This window comes from Cavenderia fasciculata, assembly GCF_000203815.1.
Source record: "Cavenderia fasciculata unplaced genomic scaffold Scf_ET2XIPL01COFD4-5, whole genome shotgun sequence".
Classification (NCBI taxonomy): Eukaryota; Evosea; class Eumycetozoa; order Acytosteliales; family Cavenderiaceae; genus Cavenderia; species Cavenderia fasciculata.
In genome coordinates this window covers 1,068,728-1,091,550 of record NW_004457695.1, presented here as the reverse complement: position 1 = coordinate 1,091,550, position 22,823 = coordinate 1,068,728, and the positions used below count along the sequence as shown (strand labels likewise).

The 22,823-nt window shown below is 34.1% G+C and overlaps 12 protein-coding genes across 12 annotated transcripts; 4 read left to right on the top strand and 8 right to left on the bottom strand.

Annotated features, from left to right (window-relative positions):
* Positions 1 to 220: 220 nt before the first annotated feature.
* DFA_08024 (myb transcription factor) lies at positions 221 to 3,131 on the top strand (the record flags this gene model as incomplete). Its single annotated transcript, XM_004355474.1, has 4 exons — positions 221 to 658; positions 740 to 1,226; positions 1,293 to 1,657; positions 1,728 to 3,131. 4 exons carry the CDS (start codon positions 221 to 223, stop codon positions 3,129 to 3,131), a joined length of 2,694 nt encoding a protein of 897 aa, XP_004355527.1.
* A 644-nt stretch (positions 3,132 to 3,775) lies between these two features.
* Positions 3,776 to 6,545, top strand: gefX (RasGEF domain-containing protein; the record flags this gene model as incomplete). Its single annotated transcript, XM_004355473.1, has 5 exons — positions 3,776 to 3,984; positions 4,102 to 4,629; positions 4,713 to 4,843; positions 4,915 to 6,174; positions 6,319 to 6,545. 5 exons carry the CDS (start codon positions 3,776 to 3,778, stop codon positions 6,543 to 6,545), a joined length of 2,355 nt encoding a protein of 784 aa, XP_004355526.1.
* A 283-nt stretch (positions 6,546 to 6,828) lies between these two features.
* DFA_08022 (IPT/TIG domain-containing protein) lies at positions 6,829 to 8,280 on the bottom strand (the record flags this gene model as incomplete). The annotated part of the gene is made up of 1 exon (XM_004355472.1): positions 6,829 to 8,280. One exon carries the CDS (start codon positions 8,278 to 8,280, stop codon positions 6,829 to 6,831), a length of 1,452 nt encoding a protein of 483 aa, XP_004355525.1.
* Positions 8,281 to 8,445: 165 nt separating this feature from the next.
* DFA_08021 (uncharacterized protein) lies at positions 8,446 to 8,751 on the bottom strand (the record flags this gene model as incomplete). The annotated part of the gene is made up of 1 exon (XM_004355471.1): positions 8,446 to 8,751. The coding sequence occupies one exon, from the start codon at positions 8,749 to 8,751 to the stop codon at positions 8,446 to 8,448; it is 306 nt and encodes a 101-aa protein (XP_004355524.1).
* A 72-nt stretch (positions 8,752 to 8,823) lies between these two features.
* Positions 8,824 to 9,471, bottom strand: DFA_08020 (uncharacterized protein; the record flags this gene model as incomplete). The annotated part of the gene is made up of 2 exons (XM_004355470.1): positions 8,824 to 9,034; positions 9,155 to 9,471. 2 exons carry the CDS (start codon positions 9,469 to 9,471, stop codon positions 8,824 to 8,826), a joined length of 528 nt encoding a protein of 175 aa, XP_004355523.1.
* A 339-nt stretch (positions 9,472 to 9,810) lies between these two features.
* Positions 9,811 to 11,338, bottom strand: DFA_08019 (heat shock protein DnaJ family protein; the record flags this gene model as incomplete). Its single annotated transcript, XM_004355469.1, has 2 exons — positions 9,811 to 10,881; positions 10,973 to 11,338. The coding sequence occupies 2 exons, from the start codon at positions 11,336 to 11,338 to the stop codon at positions 9,811 to 9,813; spliced, it is 1,437 nt and encodes a 478-aa protein (XP_004355522.1).
* Positions 11,339 to 11,893: 555 nt separating this feature from the next.
* helB2 (putative RNA helicase) lies at positions 11,894 to 14,398 on the top strand (the record flags this gene model as incomplete). The annotated part of the gene is made up of 1 exon (XM_004355468.1): positions 11,894 to 14,398. The coding sequence occupies one exon, from the start codon at positions 11,894 to 11,896 to the stop codon at positions 14,396 to 14,398; it is 2,505 nt and encodes an 834-aa protein (XP_004355521.1).
* A 295-nt stretch (positions 14,399 to 14,693) lies between these two features.
* Positions 14,694 to 15,034, bottom strand: DFA_08017 (uncharacterized protein; the record flags this gene model as incomplete). Its single annotated transcript, XM_004355467.1, has 2 exons — positions 14,694 to 14,786; positions 14,903 to 15,034. The coding sequence occupies 2 exons, from the start codon at positions 15,032 to 15,034 to the stop codon at positions 14,694 to 14,696; spliced, it is 225 nt and encodes a 74-aa protein (XP_004355520.1).
* An 821-nt stretch (positions 15,035 to 15,855) lies between these two features.
* DFA_08016 (DUF1715 family protein) lies at positions 15,856 to 16,354 on the bottom strand (the record flags this gene model as incomplete). The annotated part of the gene is made up of 2 exons (XM_004355466.1): positions 15,856 to 16,021; positions 16,131 to 16,354. 2 exons carry the CDS (start codon positions 16,352 to 16,354, stop codon positions 15,856 to 15,858), a joined length of 390 nt encoding a protein of 129 aa, XP_004355519.1.
* Positions 16,355 to 16,748: 394 nt separating this feature from the next.
* On the bottom strand, positions 16,749 to 17,600 carry DFA_08015 (uncharacterized protein; the record flags this gene model as incomplete). Its single annotated transcript, XM_004355465.1, has 3 exons — positions 16,749 to 16,864; positions 17,493 to 17,527; positions 17,581 to 17,600. 3 exons carry the CDS (start codon positions 17,598 to 17,600, stop codon positions 16,749 to 16,751), a joined length of 171 nt encoding a protein of 56 aa, XP_004355518.1.
* A 54-nt stretch (positions 17,601 to 17,654) lies between these two features.
* Positions 17,655 to 18,789, top strand: rimA (mitochondrial substrate carrier family protein; the record flags this gene model as incomplete). The annotated part of the gene is made up of 2 exons (XM_004355464.1): positions 17,655 to 17,890; positions 17,985 to 18,789. The coding sequence occupies 2 exons, from the start codon at positions 17,655 to 17,657 to the stop codon at positions 18,787 to 18,789; spliced, it is 1,041 nt and encodes a 346-aa protein (XP_004355517.1).
* Positions 18,790 to 18,891: 102 nt separating this feature from the next.
* Positions 18,892 to 22,418, bottom strand: eftud1 (elongation factor Tu domain-containing protein; the record flags this gene model as incomplete). Its single annotated transcript, XM_004355463.1, has 4 exons — positions 18,892 to 21,223; positions 21,297 to 21,468; positions 21,543 to 22,238; positions 22,328 to 22,418. 4 exons carry the CDS (start codon positions 22,416 to 22,418, stop codon positions 18,892 to 18,894), a joined length of 3,291 nt encoding a protein of 1,096 aa, XP_004355516.1.
* Positions 22,419 to 22,823: the final 405 nt, after the last annotated feature.

Below are 22,823 nucleotides of genomic sequence, written 5' to 3'. Positions count from 1 at the left end.
TGGTTGGTTGGTTTGGAGGAGTTTCCAAAACTTTGAACCCTATATTTCCCAACATCCCTATACCAACTTTATATATATTCTATATATATATATATATATTTCCAGCTCGAGACAGACATTTCCATCATTCTCTTCCATCATCTGACTTTTTTTTTTTTTTTTTCTTTATTCTTAGGTTTGGTGATTGTTGTTGTTGTTGTTGGTGTTGACGTTGACAACGATGACGAGTCGGAAGAATACGAGTATTGATCATTCCAATCAAATTACTACTGCTCATTCCATCTCATCACTTGTATCGTCGTCATCATCATCATCGTTTGATTCTTCAACTTCTACTCCTTCGTCATCATTTATAATGGCATCTCCACTTGGTGCACCGACAATGACAATGAGTACTTTGATGACTACGACGACTTCAACCACATCCCCTCCATCGACAGTGATTGCTGCTCCGGCACTGACAAGAACCACCTCAAGAACTGGATCCATCAACAATATGATGATGATGATGATTCCACCCGAATCACCTATATCCACAGCCTCTACACTATCATCATCGACTGATTCTGCTTTTAGCGATATTTCAAGTGCCAGTACAGTCAATGGTGGAAATGGTGGTCCATTAAAAAAATCAAAAGGAAAATGGACTCTTGAAGAGGTAAGAGGAAAAAAGAAAAAGAATATATATATATTAATATATATGTATTAACCTTTTTTTAATTTTAATATAATTTTGTAGGATGATATATTGAGACAAGCAGTAGCAAAACATAATCAAAAAAATTGGAAAAAGATAGCAGAACATTTCCCAAATCGGACCGATGTTCAATGTCATCATCGTTATCAAAAAGTATTACATCCCAATCTCGTGAAGGGGTCGTGGAGTAAGGAAGAAGATGACAAGGTGAGGGAATTGGTTGAAAAATATGGAGCGAGAAAATGGTCAGAGATTGCCCAACACTTGAATGGTAGAATGGGCAAACAGTGTCGTGAGAGATGGCATAATCATCTAAACCCCGCCATCAAAAGAGATGGTTGGTCCGAAGAAGAGGATCGAATCATCAAAGAACAACACGTCATCCACGGAAACAAATGGGCTGAAATTGCCAAATCTCTCCCTGGAAGAACTGACAATGCCATTAAAAATCATTGGAACTCCTCAATGAAACGTTCAAAAAAACCTTCAAATTTTAAAAGAGCTCCAAGAAAAAGAAAAGTTATTACAAGTATGAAAAAGATAAGAGATAATAGAAAATAGAAATATTAATTGATTTTTATTTTAATTTTTAAAGAAAAAGAAGAAGGAGATGAAGAAGAAGAGGATTATGGAGAAGAAGAATTTGGAGAAGATGGAGAAGGAGGAGAAGAACAAGGAGAAGAAGAAAAATCATTAAATTTAAATACGACACCACAAAAAACAAAATTGGCAGTAGACGTACCATCATTACAAAATTTCATAACCAATGGATATATTATTTCACCAAAACCAAGAGTTTCCCTAACCACCACCCTACCAGCATCACCACGTCCACCTCTTACTCCAGTTCAAGCAATCTCAAATCTTGTCACTCCCATTAAACCATTTTCAAATTCTTGTAAAAAGAAATCAAAAACAACAAATGATAATAATAATAATAATAATAATATTTCACCTCTTGTATGTTATAAAAAAAAAAAGAAAAAAAGATGTATAATATTCTAATATTTTTTATTTTGTTTTTTTTTAGAAAATGAATTATGATTATATAAATCCAGAAATATTTCCACAAAATTTTGAAAGTGAATTATCACCGATTCGATCAAATACATCATTGTTGGCAACTACATCATTTATACCACCACCAACAACACCGGTTGGGGGTTTGGGTATTATTGCAACGACACCAAACAGTGCCAATACGACTGCAAGCAATGGTAGCAGCAGTCAACATCTATTTGATCATTCAAACTTTGAAAATAGTCTTTCTTCTCCCAACAAACTATGTTTGCTCAGTCCCTATAGGAGCAATCTATCCGATCTTCTTCATAACAATAATAATCATATTAATAATAATAATAATCATATTAATGGTAACAGTTTAAACCCATTTTCAAATATACTTTCACCAAGTCCCAAATATAAAACTACGTCTTCTACACCAACTACCCCAGGATCAACCATTCAATATCTAAATAATGTTAATAATCATAACAATAATAATACAACTACAATGGTCCATTCACCCCCCAATCATTCAGTAAACAATAATAGCAGTGGCAACAATTGTACTGGAACAAACAAAACATTGGGGATTCAATTATCAGATAAAGGAATTGACAAGACATCTTTACAAAATATAAACTCTAAATTAAAAGGAATAACAACACCTCCAAAAATCAATAACGCAAACAATAATAATATGATGATTGATAATAATAATGAAAATGATACGATTACAACATATTCAACTCCATCTAAACCCTCAAATAATAATAATAATAATAATTTTTATTTTGTACCATTTACACCATTTAAAGATAACAATGTTTCTCATATTTCAACTCCATTGGGATCAACCAGATCATCAACAGCTAAACTCAATAATCACATCAAACAAAGCGAAATGGAAAATTTTATTACTGAAGATAATTTTGATCCATCAACGAAAAAAACATCATGTATATCAACAACAACAACAACAACAAAATTAAATACTACTGGTTTGGGCAACTTTGAAGGATGTTCGTCAGTAGCTTTAAAAATGTTGAATGATACATCAAAAAGATCAATCTTTGACAAGGCTAGAAAATTATTAATGACAACTGAAAATCAACAACAAAATAATAATAATCAAAATAATACTAATAATAATAATAATAATAAGAATAATGGTGATGATTTTGTTCCAAATATTTCCTTTTTAACTCCATCATCATCAAACTTTACACCTACAACTCCATTAAAACAACAACAATATTTTCTTCCAACTCCTTATAAACCACCTGTGAATATGAATATGAATAATCATGAAATCAACTCTATTAATAATAATAACATTGAAAATAATAATAATAATAATAATAATGGTAACAACAAACCAAACAATCAAACATTTTTAGATCATCATGGTTGTTATGTTGGCATTCATTAAAAAAAAACAAATGAAAAAGAAACAAAAGAGGAAAGAGGAAAAGAAAACCCTATCAAAAAAATTATACCCTACACAACAAAACAAAAATCCCCTCGCCATCATCATCATCATCACAAAAAACGTACATCTAATAAAACATGAATGATACTTCTATCCTGATTAATAATTTATTTAAACCACAAATCAAACCATAGACTCTACTCTATTTATGGCGGATCCTTTCGTACTACTCCTTCTCTTGTCCTTTTTTTAATTATGTTGCTTTAACCGATCTCGATTTCAGATTCTTTTTTTTAAAAACAAACAAAAAATCTTTTTTTTCTGTCTCACACAGACAGTGTGGTCAAAGAGAACGGCCCGTCTCTCAAATGGGTTTTAACCTCTTTTAATCCTTTCATTCTATCTCAAGCTTGCTTTGCTCTCTCACCCATTTAAATATATATCTATTTCAAATTCATCTCCCTTTTCTCTCTCTACTGTAATATCAATCATCATCATCATCTCTTTGTATTTTTAATCTTGTATTACAATCTCTTCTTTTGTATCTTTTTTAAAACAACAACAACTCTTTTTTTTTATTTTATTTTGTAGATTAGTTAGTAATAACAAAACAGAGAGTTTATAATAGATAGGGTAGATAATAAATGGCAGAACAAGATCCAGGTTTACCAACTCAAGCAATTTGGGATATCCCCTTTGAATCACTTGAATTCAAAGAGAGAATCGGAAAAGGTTCATTTGGTTCAGTATTCAAGGGAGTCTATCTTGGTTTAGATGTAGCCATCAAAAAGATTGAAAAGGCTGATGACCCTGAATACCTTAAATATATTGATCGTGAAGTTTCAATGCTTCAGTATGTAAACAAAAAGAATAGTAATATTAATTTATATATACTTACTCATTCCCCCCTCTCCCCTACTCTATCTTTTTCTCTCTCTTTCTCTATTTCTATTTTATTTTTTAATTGTAGGAGTCTAAGACATCCATTTATAGTTCAATTTTCAGGTATTTGTGTACATTCAACAGGATTGTATATTATCACAGAGTTTGTGTCTGGTGGTGATGTACGTCAACTACTCAAACAAGAACCAATTATTGGATGGGACAAGAGACTGAGCATCTCTATCGACTTGGCAAAGGCAATGGTATTTTTACACGCAAAAAAGATCATTCATCGTGATCTAAAGTCAAAGAACATCTTGTTGGATGAACACAAGAGAATTAGATTATGTGACTTTGGTTTTGCTAGAATGAACGAACAGACTAAAAAATCAAGACACATGACAATGTGTGGCACTGAAGGTTGGGTTGCTCCAGAAATTCTACTTGGAATGAGTTACGATACATCGTGCGATGTATTCTCTTTTGGTGTAGTCCTCGCAGAACTCATAACTGGTCGTAAACCAGGTGTAGATCTTTGGGTTCGTACCCCTGAAACTTGTTTTGATATTAATCCAACTGAATTACAAAGTAAAGCTTTACCTGGATGTCCACAAAAGTAAGATAGAAATATAAAAATATAGAAATATAGAAATATATATGGACTAATTTATTTAACTTTTTTTTTTTTTTCTACTTTAGATTAATTGATATGTGTAGTTTATGTTGTACTTATGAACCACTTTCAAGACCAAAATTTGAAGAAGTATTAAAGATTCTTAATGCTATTCCTGTACCACAACCAATTGTAAATGAATTAAAATCACCTGATGGTATGAAATAGAAAAAGATAAAAGAAAAGATAACAATATTTATTTACTTACTTTTTTTCCTATTTTTTTAGTTTTACCAGCACAACAACAACAACAACAACAACAAACAAATGTTATTAATTTGCAAAATAATACAACTTCTACAACTACTACAACAAATAATAATAATAATAATAATAATCAAAAACAAACAAATGGAAATTTATCACCAACCATTGCAAAATCAAGATTAACAATTAGATTACAAGAAAATGGTGGAACTACAACAACAACTGGAACCGATTCAAATGGTTCACATCCAAGACCAAGAACATCAACAGGAGATCAAAGTACTCTTGGAAGTAATTGGCGTGTTGGAGCATTGAAACCACCAGGATATTATACATTGAAAAAGAAGATGTCATCCAACCAAACTGCATTGATTAATCATTTGGTAAAGATGGTTGAACGTGCTACTTCAGATTATTGTTATGATACTTCTTATATTCAAGATTTGTTGTTGACCTATAGATGTTTCTCGACACCACAGAATTTGTACGAGTTGTTGACCAACCGTTATTGCACCAACTCTCCCGACCAATTCTCGGGAGACATGGCCACGTGGAAACGTGTCAACCGTGTCATTCAGTTGCGTGTGGTCATTTTCTTTAAGCGATGGATCGATTACTACCCATCCGACTTTCAAGATGAGGATATGGTCGACAAGCTCAACGAGTTTGACCAAGTGATCATCCAAAACAACTTGGCTGCTCTTTCACTCACTTCAACACTCAACACTGTGCAAGAAGCCGAGCCACGTCTTGTCGGCGAGTTGACCAAGAAGCGCAATGAAATGTCGCAGTCGACTTTGGCATCGTCATCCAACACCCAGTACCCCACCAGCATCCTACCACCTCCACCTGCTGGCGAGTATTTGGATGTTGCCGATGTCAACGCTATCGAGTTGGCTCGTCAATTCTCCATCATCAATGGCGCCAACTTTACACAGATCCAGTCTCGTGAATACCTAGAGTTTTGTTGGGAGAAATTGACCGACTCTGCAAGCCAGGCTGCTACAGGCGGTCCGTGGATCGGCGCACCTCTTATTGGCAGTCGTCCCGCCGCCAACATTCACACTTTTCTCGAGCACTATGACGACCTCGTTCGTTTTGTCAGTACAGAGATCGTCAAGCAGTCGCAAAAGGTCAAGCGTGTCGCCACGCTCGAGCGATTCATCGAGTGTGCCGAGCGCTGCTTGCAGCACGGCGACTTTGCCAGTGTCTTTTGTATCATGGAAGGTCTCGCCAACAGCGCAGTCGAACGTCTCTCTGACACTTTCAACGCTCTCCCTGGCAAGTTGTCGGGCACCCTCGACACTCTCAAATTATTTGTCTCCAAGGAAAACGACTACAAACGTTATCGTGAGAGACTCCAAGACGCCCAATCTCCCAGCATCCCTCACGTGCGTCTCTTACTTGACGAGCTCATTTATATAGAAACGAGCAGTCCCAAGCTGTTACCAGGCGGCATCGTCAACTTTTTCCACTATCGTCAGCTCTCTAGAAAAATCCTTTTTGCTCAACAACTCCTCTCATCTGGCCTCTACTCGTTCCGTCCAGTCCCATCCATTCAAAAGATTTTATCAAAACCTCCCCAAGAACTTTATGATGATGAGGTCATTAGGCATTATTCATTAGTTTGTGAACCTCCAGTTTCTCTTTAAAAAAAAATAGAAAAAAAAAAAAAAAAAGAAAAACTATACTGTCACAAATTAATTAATTATCAACTCCACCGAAACTCATCACATGTCCAAAACAATCAAAACTTTTATCCTTTTCCAAAACATATATATATAATTACAAACTTTTAAAACAACAAAAGGAGAGGAAAAAACAAAAACAAAACAAACAAAAAAAAAAAAAAAAAAAGAAAAAGTTTACAACAATCCAAGAATAAAATTAAATTATTAAACAATAATAACAACAACATTAAACGTTTATTGGTTATTAAAACAAGAATTTTTTTTTTTCTGTACATTGATATGGCAGATTGGAGTCATCATCAAGAATGAGTGCGTTGAAAACAGGATCGAGTTCAACTGATTCACTGAACCGTGGGATATTGAAAGTGGTTAAAAGATTCAATCCTTGATTGTAGATTTGTTGAGAGAGTGCATCATCGTCTCGAAGAATGGTGATTTTGGATGGCATCATCGTGGAGTTATCGATAATCATTCGACTCGCTATTTTACAATTGAGGAGCGTTCTTCCAACTTGAATTCGAGTCCATATGACTTGATTACCAGGTGATATGCTTCTGTAAGCTTTTTTGACTCCACACTCATCATATTCAACTGAATCTGATCTTGAATGGAAAATAACTTGTAGAGTGTTGTATGGCGATGACCATACCCAGTCAATTATTTTGATAGTATATTTGAGAGAATTTGATGGCATTTGCATATCTTCACCGGCAAAGGTACTGATCGTAGTGTTATAGAATTGACCAATTTTGATTTGGATCTTGGTCGATTGATTGTTGATTGTACCATGGAATATTGATTCATTAAAAGATGTCAGATTATCTTGTGTTTGATTGACTTGTGTCCAAGATACTGAATCCATCGAAATTGATCGAATGATTGAGTTGTCTTGATCGATTTCTCGAATGATTTGAACTCCAGTTGTAAAATTGACTATAACACCCCTAATCGGTTGACTGGTCGATAGAGTTGATGTTGTAATTTTAAATACTGTTGTGGTGAGTAGTTGATATCTATTCGCCAATGATGAACAATCCACATGGGGGTCATAACCAATTTCGCATTGGCAACTACCAATGAGAAAGTCGCATAGACCTCTATTATTACAGTCTTTGTAACATTGTTTGAGAGGTATCGATGTAAACATTTCAGCTACTCTGATCATGATATTATCAGATTGGGGTTTTAAACCAACATCCAATAAACATGTGATTTGTTTATTACTCTCTCCAATAAATCTTGGTGACTTGCATTGTTGTCCATAGATTAATATCAAAACATATGAATGATCTTTTCCAAAATGATTACCTTTGATTGTAACGAGTGATGCTTGTCCAAATTGAATATTGATAACACTATCAATGGTAGGTGTATCATTTGTATAAAATGTAATCAATGGTGTACAATATTTTACATTTTCAACGGTGGATGAGACAACTCTATCATTAATATTAAATAGAATATTACTTGATCGAGTCACATCTGGAGCAATAGTAGATTTATACAATGGAGATGGTGTTCCTTTGAATGGACCATTATTTCTTGTAAAACCATCACTGTTACTGTTGTTGTATGAAACACCTTGCCAAAATCTAAATGATTCATATCCAATCATATTCAATGATTGATAATAACATTGATACATATCTTCTGTTTCGAATGCACCAATAAATGGAGGTATCGGTGTTGCCTCCATTTTTATATTGTCAATTATTAATTGATTGAATGTTTCATATTCTCCACCAAATAGAATAGTTGAATAGAATCTATTGTCACAGACTATTTGAAAAAAAGAGTTAAATTAGATTTGAATTCATACTACTATTACTATATAATGATATTATTTAAATATTGATAACATTCAAATATGAGGTTTATAGGTTTGAGTATAAATATCATCAACTGAAATTGAAATCGGAAGGAGTTTGGTTGTTCCAACAAGAGATGATTCGAGTTGACAAATAATTTGAGTTGATGTTGCAAACTTAATATTACATGGAATATTTGATGTTGAAACATTTACAGATATTCGATTGTTGGTGTCATCACCAAAGTTATCACCAATCAGTGTGACTAACGACCCATTGGCAGTGAATGATGGATAGACAGCTTTGATAAATGGTGGATATGGTTGCCATGCATAGTGTTGAGCTGACTCCACTATCATCTTGAACAATTACATTATGAAATCCAGATAGACGTGGAACTATACAAGTGACTGATGTTTTATCTGTTTGAGTTATGTGACATGATTTCGAGAGTTGTTTGGAGGATTGTAAAATGTAATGTTGATTGTTGAAATGTTGAATTGTGATAGATTGTTGTTGATTGTTATTGATCCTCCATCTGTACCGATTGATGGAACATATACCTCTGAAATGGGTTCTAATTCACATATTTCGAATGCAACATCATTAACACCAGCATTATTAAGATCCCATGTCTGTTCTCTGATGAAAATAAAATCCTCTCTACAGGAGGTAAAGAAGTTTCACCTGCATTGAATGGGCAATATCCTGTAACAAAATGATTAATTAATTAATTTTAATATAGAGTTGATCTATTTAAACATATTAAATAATGGTTGATTGGTTCCTGGTCCACTTCCAATCCATATCGATAGATTCCAATTTATATAGGGTTTAATAAAATCAGATTCTTGTTTTGAATCAATTGCGACAAGATATGATGTAAATGTACTGTTTCCATAACCCAAACATTGATCCATCGCATCATAGATCGTACGACTCGAACCTTGTAATAAAAAATATTTGTATTCGTGACCATTTCCTTCGGTCGAAGTTGACCAAACAAGATCACCTTGACAATGAATGGGAGTAATATAAAACAATAAAACAGCTACTACTAGTACTATTAAATGTGTCATTGTGATGTGATATATTCTATTATTATATCTATTACTTTTATGATGACTTTTACACTTTATCACACCTTTTAATGTTGTCACTTTGGCAACAGTTGGAATATGATTGTTGTTATGATCTCCTCACATACATCAGATCCTCTTGTTTTGCAGTTATATATGTTGTTATCTGTTTTTTGGGATAGATATTTGTTTTGTTGAAGGTCCGATCGATTCTAGGTTGTTGGTTTGGTTTTAAAAAATGGGTGCCGAGTTTGGAAAAAAAAACTTTTTTTTTTGATTTTTAGTTATTATAGTTTTCTTTTTTGTATTTCTTTTTCTTTATTTTTTTCTTTTAGTTTCCTATTTTTGGCCTTTTGAGTATTCCCTCCATCTCTTCATAGCGCTGTTCCAAATAGATAGAATTGGATGAGTAAGACTATCGAGAGGACCATTTCTGTTTTTCTCTTCTTGATCAAATTCTTGGATCAGTTGTTTTTGTTTGTCGTTGACATTCTTTGGAATGGTGACGACAAAGTGTACGTATTGGTTGCCATAGGATGCATCGTTGACTGAACGAACACCCTTGTTTCTGAGAACACGCTTTTCACCTGGCTGCGTGCCTGGTGTCACTTTCAAATCGACCTCACCTGAAAGAGTTGGGATGGTGACGGTTGAGCCGAGAATAGCTTGTGCCAAGGTGATGGGAACGTCCAAGTGAATATCGTTGCCCTCACGTCTAAAGAGCTCGTGTTGTCCAACCGACACGTTGACATAGAGGTTACCCTTGCGACCACCACGCTCACCTGGCTCTCCTTGGCCTGTGAGTTTGATGTTCATGCCATTATTGACACCCTGTGGGATCTTGATGTTGAGTGTACGCGTACCTTGGGTGCTACCCTTTCCACGACATGTTCCACACGGATCTTTGATTTGTTTACCCGTGCCCTTGCAGGTCTTACATGTCGATTGAAAGGCGAAAAAGCCGTTCGACTTGGTGGTAGTACCTGTACCGTGACATGGCTTACAGTTGGTGGCCTTGGTACCCGGCTTGGCACCCGAGCCGTCACAAGTCGAGCACGACGATGCGCCGTGGAACGACACGTCCTTGTTGCACCCATTGACAGCGTCCATGAAATCCAAGTGCAGCTTGATCTGAATGTCCGAACCATTCACCTTTCCACCGGCTTGTCCGCCAAACCCTTGTCCAAAAAGATCGCCCAAATCAAAGTTTTGAAACATCTCTTCCATGTTTTGATGACTGTTTGGATTGAAATCACCATAATCGGCCGTAGCACCTTGATGTCCTTGAGCATCGTACATTGCTCTCTTGTTTTCATCTGACAATACATCATATGCATTGGTAATCTCTGAGAATCTCTTGTGTGCATTTGGATCTCCTTGATTTGTATCTGGATGATATTTCTTTGCCAACTATAAAAGTAAAAGATAAAGAAGAAGTAAGTAAATGAGTCTTAGGATAGAAAATCAAATAGACTGTGTTTGTTAATTAATAAGTACTTACAGCATAGAAAGCTTTTTTAATATCTTGTTTAGTTGCGCTTTTAGGTACATCTAATACCTCATAGAGATCTCTCTTCTCTTCAAGTTGTGGTGATGTTGATCTAAAGAATCTTTTGTTATTTTCATTGTTGTTGTTGTTGTTGTTGAATAAATAGTTGGATGATGATTGATGATGATGATGATTGTGTGCTTTACATTTGGTACATTTAATAGTTTGTTGTTGTTGTTGTTGTTGTTGTTGATTATTTGATTTCTTTGTGGTGGCGGTGGTGTATGATCTAAGAGTTGGTGCTGTCACAGTGAATACTGCTGATACCAATTTCTTTTGATATAGGTTTGTTGCTCCACCAACAATTACTTTATTCATATTGAAATTAATACTATACTAATACTAAATACTAAATACTAAATACTAATACTAATATTACGTTTTAATGATAAAAACGACTCAGTCTCTCTCTGACACAACTATTCGTTTTTCTTCTTCACTGAGAGCTTGTTCACCAATGAAATTTTTATTTTTATTTATTTATTTTAAATACCATAGTATTAGTTTTTTTTTTTTTATAAATACTAAAACCGAAAGTTGGAAACTAATTTAAAGTTCATCTAAATTTCATTCTATACAAATAATTACAAAGAGATAAATAAATGTATTTAAATTGATATATATAATAAATTTATTTTCATTGTTGAAAAATTGATTTAAGTTAATTAAATTTCAAAAAGAGATTTGTTAGTTATATCTCATTCATTTTAGTATTTTCATCAGTAGTGAGCAGTTGAAGTTGCTTTAAAGATTATTATTCAATGTGGAGTAATAACAATAACAATAACAACAATGTATGAACAAATTTGATTGATTGATTATTATTCTTTAAACTTTATATATATAACTAACAACAACTATTTCTATTTAATCATGTATGGTCATAATCAATCAACTCTATCATCTCTACCAATATTAAATTATGAATTTAATTCACTAACAATTAATAATGATCCTGCTCTTCTTCTTCTTGGTCATCAACAACAACAGGGACAATCATCAACTACCAATGTTGTAAAACCTGTTCAATTCATGTCAGCTGCGGCAAGAAAGGCAGCTGCATCAAAGAAACAACTAGAAGAGGATGAGAAACAAAAGAAAGAGAAAGAGTTGGAAAAGAAGAAATCATTGGAACGACTCAATGCTTTGTTTTCAGATGACGTTGATATGGATATCAATGGATCGACCAAGCTTCAAGAAGAACTCATCAATGTCAATCCACTTGATTATATCACTTCAAAATCATCTACAACTTCTGATGATAGAAAGGATAGAGATAGAGATAATAGAGATCGTCGTGATGATCGTGACAATAGAGATCGTCGGGATGATAGAAGAGATGGAGGAAGAGATGATCGTCGAGACGATCGAAGAGATGGAGGAAGAGGTGGTTATGATAGAAGAGATAATAGAGATAATAGAGATGGTCGTGACAATAGAAGAGATGGAAGAGATGATCGTGACAATAGAAGAGATAATAACAATAGATATGATCGTGATAGAAGGGATGATCATAGAGGAGGAGATAATAGAGTTGACAATAATAGAAGAGATAATAACAATAGATATGATCGTGATAGAAGAGATGATCGTGATAATAGAGGAGGATATGATAGAAATAATAATAATCGTGATAGAAGAGATCCATTACCACCTCCACCACCTCCACCACCTCAACAATCATCTTCATCTTCATCCTCATCTACGACTTCAGGAGAAAAAAGATCAAGAGAAGAAGAAAAAGAAATTAGTGATATCAAGAATGAATATTATGGAGAGAAAAAAGAAGCAAAAAAGAAACCAAAAAAGAGTGAAAGAACTAGATTTGTATTTGAATGGGATGCAGCAGAGGATACAAGTAGCGATTACAATGCACTCTATACCAACAAGGTGCAAGCCAAACCTCAATTTGGACGTGGTGTAATGGGAGGATTTGAATCGACTAGTCGACGACTACCAAGTGGTGAGCCTGAAAAGGACGTCCCATCAACACATTGGTCAAAGAAAGATTTGCGGTCAATGACAGACAGAGACTGGCGTATATTCAAGGAAGACTTTAATATTTCCACCAAAGGTGGTAGTATACCCAACCCTATTCGTACTTGGCGCGAGAGTAGTTTGCCAGCCGACATGTTGGAAGCAATTGCCAAACAAGGATATGAAAAACCAAGTCCTGTTCAGATGCAAGCTATTCCCGTCGCATTGTCTGGACGTGATGTGCTGGGTATTGCTGAAACGGGTTCTGGTAAGACTGCAGCATTTGTCATTCCCATGTTGGTATACATCTCCAAACAACCTAGAATGACCAAAGAGAGCGAGCAGGACGGTCCATATGCGGTGGTCATGGCACCAACTAGAGAGTTGGCATTGCAGATTGAAAAGGAAGCTAGGGTGTTTGCCAACTTTTTAGGGTATCGTACGGTTGCATTGGTTGGTGGTCAGCCGATTGAAGAGCAGATATATCAGTTGTCAAAAGGATGCGAAATTGTCATTGCTACACCAGGTCGTCTCAACGACTGTCTAGAAAAGCGTTATCTTGTACTCAACCAATGCAACTATGTCGTGTTGGATGAAGCCGATATGATGATAGACATGGGCTTTGAGTTGCAAGTAGAGTCAGTGTTGGACGCCATGCCAAGCGCATTCCTCAAATCTGAAAATGAAGAAGAAGCAGAGAAACAGGAACGCGACCGTCACCGCGTCTACCGTACAACCATCCTCTACTCGGCTACGATGCCACCCAAGGTAGAGAGACTGTCGCGCAAGTATTTACGTCGTCCAGTACACGTTATCATAGGTGAGGCTGGCAAGGCAGTCGATCGTATCAAGCAGACAGTCATCTTTGTAAAGTCAGACAATGACAAGCACCAACAGATGAGCAGTCTCTTGACATCGGGTCCACCACCCCCCATCATTGTCTTTGTCAACAAAAAGAAGCATTGCGAGATCATCATGGAAATCGTCCAAGAGTGTGGTCTGTCATCCACCTCGCTTCACAGCGGTCGTTCACAAGAACAACGTGAGATGGCACTTGAAGGTTTCAAAAAGAGAAAGTATGGTGTACTCATTGCCACCGACGTTGCATCCAGAGGTATCCACGTCGAGGGTGTTACCCACGTCATCAACTATGACATGCCAAACAACATTGAAGATTACACTCATCGTATCGGTCGTACTGGTCGTGCCGGTATGGAAGGTCTAGCCTCATCACTCATCACCGACAAGGATACTGAAATCATGTACAATCTCAAAAATATGCTTACCAACACAAACAATATCGTTCCAAATGAACTCATCAAACATCCTGCCTCTCAAATTAAACCTGGATCAGTTCCAGATCGTCAAAAACGTTCTGAAACTGTTATCTTTTCAAAATAAAAGGAATAAAAGAATATATATATATATATATGTTATATTTACAAATAGATCATCAAATACCTTTTGATGATGGAGTTTTATATATAGTGAATTAAGTTCTTCTTCTTCTTTTTGTACAATTATCGAGGTGATCCTTCCTTTTTTGTTAAATAAATAATTATGAATGATTAATTCCATGTTTCTGTTTCGATTCATTCCATTCATCATTCATTTCTCTGTTCTTCTTATAATGTTTCATATGTTGTTGTTGTTTTTGTATCGTATTCGGGTGTGTATGTTGTGATTATTATTATAGTTATTGTTGGTTTTCAACAGATCGATAAGGTTTACTCTTCCATTGTCTTTCAAGATCTTCAAAATATTTTACATCTAAACTACTCAATGTCAACTAAATATATTTTAAAGAGAATTTTGTTTAATATCAATGTCTATAAAAAGAAAGAAAAGAAAGAAAGAGATAGACAAAGAGAGAGAGAGAGAGAGATAGGAGGGAGATATACAAACCATATCTAAAAGTAATTGTACTTTAAATTCCAACAAGTTCTTTTCATTATTTGATTGTTTTAGTTCTTGTCTTAATCTACCAATCTCTTGTTTTAATGAATCAACATCATTCATATTATTAATGTTATTCATTCTTGATATATATTAAAAAAAGAAGTACTTTTTCTCTTCTTTATGTTATAATAGCTATATATATATATATATATAATGTTGAGATAAAAGTAGAATGATAAAAAAAACAACACCACAATGCAACGAGTAGAGTAATAAAACAAGTGGTGGTTATAATATATAATATTTATATTTAGTCTCGTTTTGTTTGATTGTTGTTGTTAATAATAAAAACAAAAAGTGGACCGCACATTTATGAAAGGGCTAATCAACAACCCAAAAAAAGAAAGTCAATTTGTTAAATTAAATTAATTTAAATAGATATTAGATATGTGTCTTGAAAAGTAAATTATTGACTCTTGAATGATTGTAAGGCTTTTTTTTATCTTATTTGTAAAAAGGTTATACGTCTAATTAATATGTGTAATTTGGTTTTATTTGAAAAGCAAGGTTCGTTAATTAATGAATCACCAAGCGATCAATTGGATTATCTTGACCAAAAGGGAGGAGTAGTAGACCAATTACCATGGGTTGGCTCGATACCATATCCCATATTGTAGATCCAAATTGACAAAACAAGCCAATACCCTACCAAAAAAGGACAATGCCAACCTATCTATAATTGTTGTTTTTGATTTTTTTTTTGTTTTTTGAATTAATAATACCTAGCTAGGTGAACAACAAATAGTAAATTGGATTGTACAATTTTGAGGGAGGGAGGTGGAGTGTCGGTAGGTGTTGGCGGTTTACACCAGTTTACAAGCAGCACCATAATGGCGTCACTGTTCAACATGTAGTTGAAATAGAGTACTAGTAATAGTAGTAATCGTACTAGTTTGCCCTTAAAAAGACATTTCCGTATGTTCTTTGGTTTGGAGTGATAATTGAGATGAAGTAAGTTTAAACTTGATTCTAATGTCACTAAGAGAGTTCATAATCTCGTCATTTGTGAGATCGAGGTGAAATTCATTCAATAGCTTTGTTAACTTTTCCAAATTGGTTAATCCTCTTTTTTAAAAAAGGAAAGATAAGTAAGATAGAGAGAGAGAGTTAATATTCATATTAAAAAAAGAGTATGTATCACGTGATAGAGTTGTTTTTTGAGTGTTTAACCTACCTAGTAGAGAATTTATGAGAGTCTTTGAATTGTTCGACTAAATGATTCCATACTTGAACACATGAATGATAATAGCCAATCTCTTGACCCAATTCAGTTCCCTTTTCATGACCTAATTGGTATCCTTCAACATATCCCAATTTAAGACCATCCTTTACTCCATCTTGTTTTGCTTCTTGATAAGTTATCTCTTCAAGGTTGATTGTATTATCAAATTCATCCATCTTTTATCTCTCTCTCTCTCTCTCTCTCTTAGTGTTGTTAAACTATACGATTAATTTAAATGATCAGCAAAAGAAAAAAAAACGAACGCTTTATCATCGGTTCTGCTTGTTAAAAATAAAATTAAAGTCTAATAGAGCTTGCTTTCTAGTTCTGATGTGGTGGTACTCTTTTAAATTTTGTAAAAGACAACAATCTTCTATTTGTTGTTAAAGAATCATTAGAGATATTTTGTCGGACAAATAATAATAATAATAATAATAATGTAGTCTTTGGAGAACTTCAATGCATTTTAAAACATACTCAGATATACACTGAGTCAGTCAGTTTTATTTACCTTCTCTCTCTCCCTCTCTATTTATTTATAGAGAGAAAGAGAGAGAGACAATGAAATTATTATTTTGAGCCAGTTGCAGCAGCAGTAATTTCAGGTATTTTACCTCCACTATTGCAATTACATCTTTCACTAAAAGGTACAGATGCTAATACCTCTTCAACATGTTTACCACATCCTAAATATATTAATTATAGATAAAAATAATAGATAATAGATAATAATAGATATTATTAGGAATCTTTTTATGTTATTATTATTATATTTGTAATATTATAAATACCAGACCATGTTTTTTTTCCACATCTATTACATTGGATTACATAACACATTTTTAAAAAAGCTGTTGTTTGATAATTATTATATATAGTATATAAATAATAAAATAGTTGTAATTAATTTTATATAATCTTATTCTATTGTAATTTTCAATGAGAATATATTAAACAATTTCAATATAAATATATAGTCCACATTAAAAAGGTTATTTTTGTCAAAAATACATTTCCGATTTCAGCAAACGAAAGACAGCACAGTTTTCGTTTTATACTACTTACTTAAATTACTCTATAATGAGCTCTGGGAGAATAAGATATACATAAAGTTCACACCTACAACTACTTACATCATCATCATCATCATCAACTTATTCACACTACAGACAAACAAGCATCAATCGATTGATTACTAAACTAAATTAGTCGATATTTAAACCAACAACCTTACAACCCTACCTACCTACCTATCTACTACTTTTTCATAGAATATTGTCATATACATCACTCCTCATCATCTTCATAACTTACTACTATCTACAGAGGCATAACAAACAAACAAACAACTTATATATATATATTAACAAATCTGACTAAAACGACAAAATTATCATTATACGTGACGACACGATTACACATTTTTTTTGAATAACAATACAATAACAACAATAATAGATAGATAGATCAAATAGAATGACAACAAATACAGTAACATCTAAAACAATATTTAATCAAATACAACAACAACCAAGAAAAGAAAGATCTAAAAATGGTTTATTACATTTTGTGGCAGGAGGAACTGGTGGTGCGGTAGGTGTCATCTTGACATCACCCCTAGAAGTTATTAAAACACAATTACAGGCAAGAAATGCTAATCTTTTACAAGTTGGAAAACCAAAATTTATTCCAACAACTCCCTATGCTTTATAGTAACTATCAATATTAAAAAAGAATCAATCAAATATTATTATCGATTTGTATCAAATGAATTAATAATTTAATTTTCTATTTTCTATTTTTTAGTCATTTAGTATTAAGAGATGGAGTTGGAGGATTATTTAAAGGTTTAAAACCACATTTAATTGGTGTAGTACCAGCAAGAGCTGTCAATTTTTCAGCATATAGTATTTCAAAGAGTCTGTTGAATCGAATGGGAGTTCAAGATGGTCCATTGTTATATAGTACAGCTGCAGGCGCTGCAGGATGTACAGTGGCCATTGCGACAGGTCCTATTTGGTTGATCAAGACGCGTATGCAATTACAGACATCACTTAAAAATTTTTCAGGAGGCACTTATTATTTCAATATATTTCATTGTTGTGTCTCGATTCTCCGAAACGAAGGTGTCGGAGGATTTTACAGAGGATTGGGAGCATCTTTGATTGGTGTTTCAGAGTCTGTTTTTCAATTTGTTCTCTACGAGGGCATCAAGGAACGATTGACTGAAGCGAAAAAACGAAATCCAGAGAAATACCCATATCCATCCGAACTATCTACCATTGAATATCTATCGGCTGCAGCTGTTTCAAAGTTGATTGCTGCCGTCACTACCTATCCTCACGAAGTCGTTAGAACTCGTCTTCGTGAGAATATGTTACCCTATGTCATGCCCAAATACACTGGTGTCTTGCAATGCATCATAACAGTCTGTCGAGAAGAAGGTCCCAAAGCATTATTTGGTGGTATGGGAGCTCATGTTGCCAGAGTCGTACCAAATAGTGCTATCATGTTCCTTACCTATGAATTTGTTTTAGATCTTGCCAATCAAACTTCAAGATTAATTAATCGATTTAACAATAGCAGTAGTAATAATAATAGTAGTAATTAATTGATTAATAATTATAAAACAAAAACAAATATTGTAAATGATATTATTTCAATATTTTATTTATTTTAAATATTATTATTATTTCTTTTATTTTTATTTTGTTTAATTCTTTTTACTTAGAGTTCTTTGTTTTTCAGCATGTTGAACTAATTTTTCTTCAACAAAGAGACCTTTTCTTTTTCTAATTTTATCAACAAATTGACGAGGAATATTATTACCAAGTGATGCAATATTGGAACCATGATCTTCCAATTCCTCTTCGGTGGAAAGTTGAAAGAATGGATCTTGTTCCATGATTTCCCAATAATTGTCGAAAAAGAGTTGTGTCGATGCGGCACCACTTGTCTTGATCATTGTTTGTTGTGAGAAACCAAATGATTCTGAAACTGGTAGACGAGCTTGAATACAGAAAATGGGTGTACCTTCCTTCATACCTTCCTTGATGATTTGAGCACGACGACCACTTAGTACAGAATACATCTTGCCAAGAGCAATACTACTGACTTGAACTTCACACAAGTAGAGTGCTTCCATGAGACGTTGTGGTTTGGCTTGGAATGCCGAACGACATGCATCCTTGATGGTACTGATAAGTTGTCCTGAAATGGGACCATACTTGTCGGTAAAGTCACCTTCCATAAATTCAATATCCTCTACCACCAAACAAACCCCCATCATTGGTTCTTCACAAAGTGGTCCTGCATAAGTTGCCAATTGGAATCCACTCACTATACTATTATCCAATTCCAAAATCTTTCTAAATTTATCTTCTTGATCTATTATAATTTGTGAACTTGCTTGTGATTTTTCATCTTCCTCTTTTTCCTCTATTTCTTCTTTTTCTTCCGTCGTTTCATCAGTTTCATTTTCATTATCATTTTGAAGTTTTGATTTTTTTAAAGATTGAATACCTCTTTGATGAGCAGGTTTCCAAGATGAAAAAGATTCACAATAATTTGGAATATGATTCAATAGAATATTTGGACCAATGTGTTTTGGACCAAATGCCCAAATACGATTGTACTCTGCCTCCCAGATGGGACCGGCCTTGACAAACTCTTCTTTGAGTTGGTTTTGGAATTCTTCTCTGTCGCCTTGTGCAGCTTCCTTTTTGCTGTGCTTGTCTGCTTGGTTAATATCCTTGTCTTTGTTCTTGCCACCGAGGAAAAGGTCACGCATGACAGTCGAGTGTTGTTCCAAAAAGATGCTAATGTTCTTGGGCAATGGAACAGCCTTGATGTAGACTCGCACCATTCTATTGGCTGTCATTTGTCGAATGACCTCTGCTTGTGGCGGCGAGGCTGCACCCTTGATAGGGTCAACTTCGACAATAGTCTCTCTGAATGGGACGATGGGTGAAGAGACAATGACATTGATCTTGGCAAATGAATCTTTGAGATCGCTAATACATCTCTCAAGATGCAACTCTCCACTAGCCACAATAACGTGTTCACCAGATTCCTGTACATACACTTCGACAAGTGGATCGGCCTGATTGAGCATCTTGAGACCCTGTACCAACTTTGGCATATCACTAATGTTTTCTGGCTCGACTGCAACCTTTACGATTGGTGATGACACAAACATCATGTTTGCAATCGAAGGACATTTGAGAGAGGTTGAAATAGTGGCACTCTTTAACACAAGACTACCAATACCACCACCAACACCACACACATTACCAGCTGGAACCTCGTCAATTGGCTCCAAACTACGACCCATCAATAAATAGAGTCGTGTGATTTCAATCTCTTGTACGTCATGTGTTGGATTCATTGGGTCGAATCTTGGACCCATAACAAACACCTTTTGTCCTTTTCTCAACGTTCCACTAAATACTCTAACCACTGCAATAAAATCATCTGTATCTTTTTCTTGTTGTTGAATTGGTTGTCTAAGTATCAATGGTTGTCTAATCATTGGTGTTGGTGCAGGTGCAGGAGTTGGTGTAGTAGTTGTAGTAGTAGTTGTTGAGGTTGAATCTGATGAAGTTCCTTCAGTAGTAGTTGGTTGTTGTTTTGGAACAGCAGAAGGTTGTACACGTCTTGGTGGAACAGGTCTATGAACAGCAGCAGTTACACCCTTGTCACCATTGACAAATACCTTGGCGACATAGGAAACCACATCGATATCATGACTAGGATTACATTGTTTGGTTTGTTCGATCATTTCCTTTTGCTTTTGTTTAATCTCACCTTCCTCTGGTGACGAGACCTTTGAATCGATTGGTTTAAAAATCTTGTCCATTCTCAATGCCTGACCATCGATTGGATTTGGTAGCTTTTCAACTACCATTGCCAAAACTGCATCTGACAATGGTAACCATGATTGTAATACTGCACTCAACACAATTTTTGGTTCTTTTGATGCCAAATCTCTTTGATGTACTTTTAATCCCAACATTGCTATAATTTTATCTAATCTTTCTCTATCACTAAAAATAAATGGAAAAATTATTAAGTATAGTAGAGTAATTACCCCGTAATTATCTTTTTTTTAAAACATACATATAATCATTTGAAACAGTTTTATAAACTTCCCAAATTGAATTTAAAATAAAAGTAACAAACATTGGTGTAAGGTTACCTCTTGGCGATTTATAAATTTTCTTTTCTTTTGGATGATAATAATAATCTCCCCATAATGTTTTTGATAATATTTCTTTTTTAATTCCAGTCTCTAAAAAATTATAAAAATAAATAAAATGTATTAATAATTTATATCTATCTTTTCTATTTCTATTTCTATTTTACTTTTATGACAAAGATCAACAAATTGTTTAATTGTAAAACCCCAACTATCAAAAGCAGTAGTAAAGGCTACATTTCCTTTATCAGGTGAAAAATAATAATCCGAACCAATTTCCTTTAGATCTTCAAGATCTTGAACTGAATCGTCTTCTTCTTGAGTCGATTCAACCGATGATGACTTGTTGATATCCAATTTTTCATTGATTGAGAATTCCTTGAGGAGTACTTCCTCTGACAATAGTGTTCCAGTGATGGCGTTGACTTGTTCAATCACCTTTTTGATGTGTTGGTATGCTTCTCGTGGAGTCATACTCAACTCTGTGACAAGACGATCAATCTTGTTTATGACCAAACATGGTCTAACCTTTTCTTGGTAGGCTTGTCTGAGAACGGCGTGTGTCTGGATACAAACACCTTCGATACAATCAACCAATACCAAAGCACCATCTGTAATACGTACGGCTGTAGACACCTCTGACGAGAAATCTACATGTCCCGGTGAATCTATGAGATTGATCAAATAGTTGGATGGTTGACCATCTTGTAATTGTTGATACAACAATGAAATGGAACTTGCCTTCATTGTAATCATACGTTCTTGTTCTGCTTCCAAGAAATCAAGGTATCTTAATTTACCTGCCATCTGTGGTGATATAATACCATTTGATGAAATTAAACAATCTGATAATGTTGTCTTGCCTAAAATAAAATAAATTAGATTAGAGAAAGGGATGGATGTTAGAGTATTTACTAACTAAACCAATCTAATCCTTGTATAAAATAAATACCATGATCTACATGAGCCAAAACACAAATATTTCTAATATTCTTTGTTTGAGATTGCAATGATGCAAGTACATTTGGAGATATAGAAGGCATTGTTAAATCTCTATCTCTTTTTCTATCTTATCTCCTTGTTTGTTATAAATAATTGTGTATATATATATATATTGTATTGCGCTGATAGAGATTAATCTAATTGTTAATTAAAATGTAGTAGTGAGCGATGATTCGCTTTCAATTATCGTCGTCTTGAAAGTAAAAAAACCAAAAAAAAAATAATAAATTAATAAATAAAACAATCTAAAGAAATAGACAAGAATGAACCGATTAAATCATTCTTTAATAGATAACAATTATTATTAAGTTTAATATTTGGTATTGATCAAATAAGATATTGATTGAAACTTTAAAAATATGAAATTAAATTAATTAATTCAAGTTATCTAATTTCATTGTTGAATTCATTCATTTCATTGTTGTAATAATATAAAGTTTAGAAGC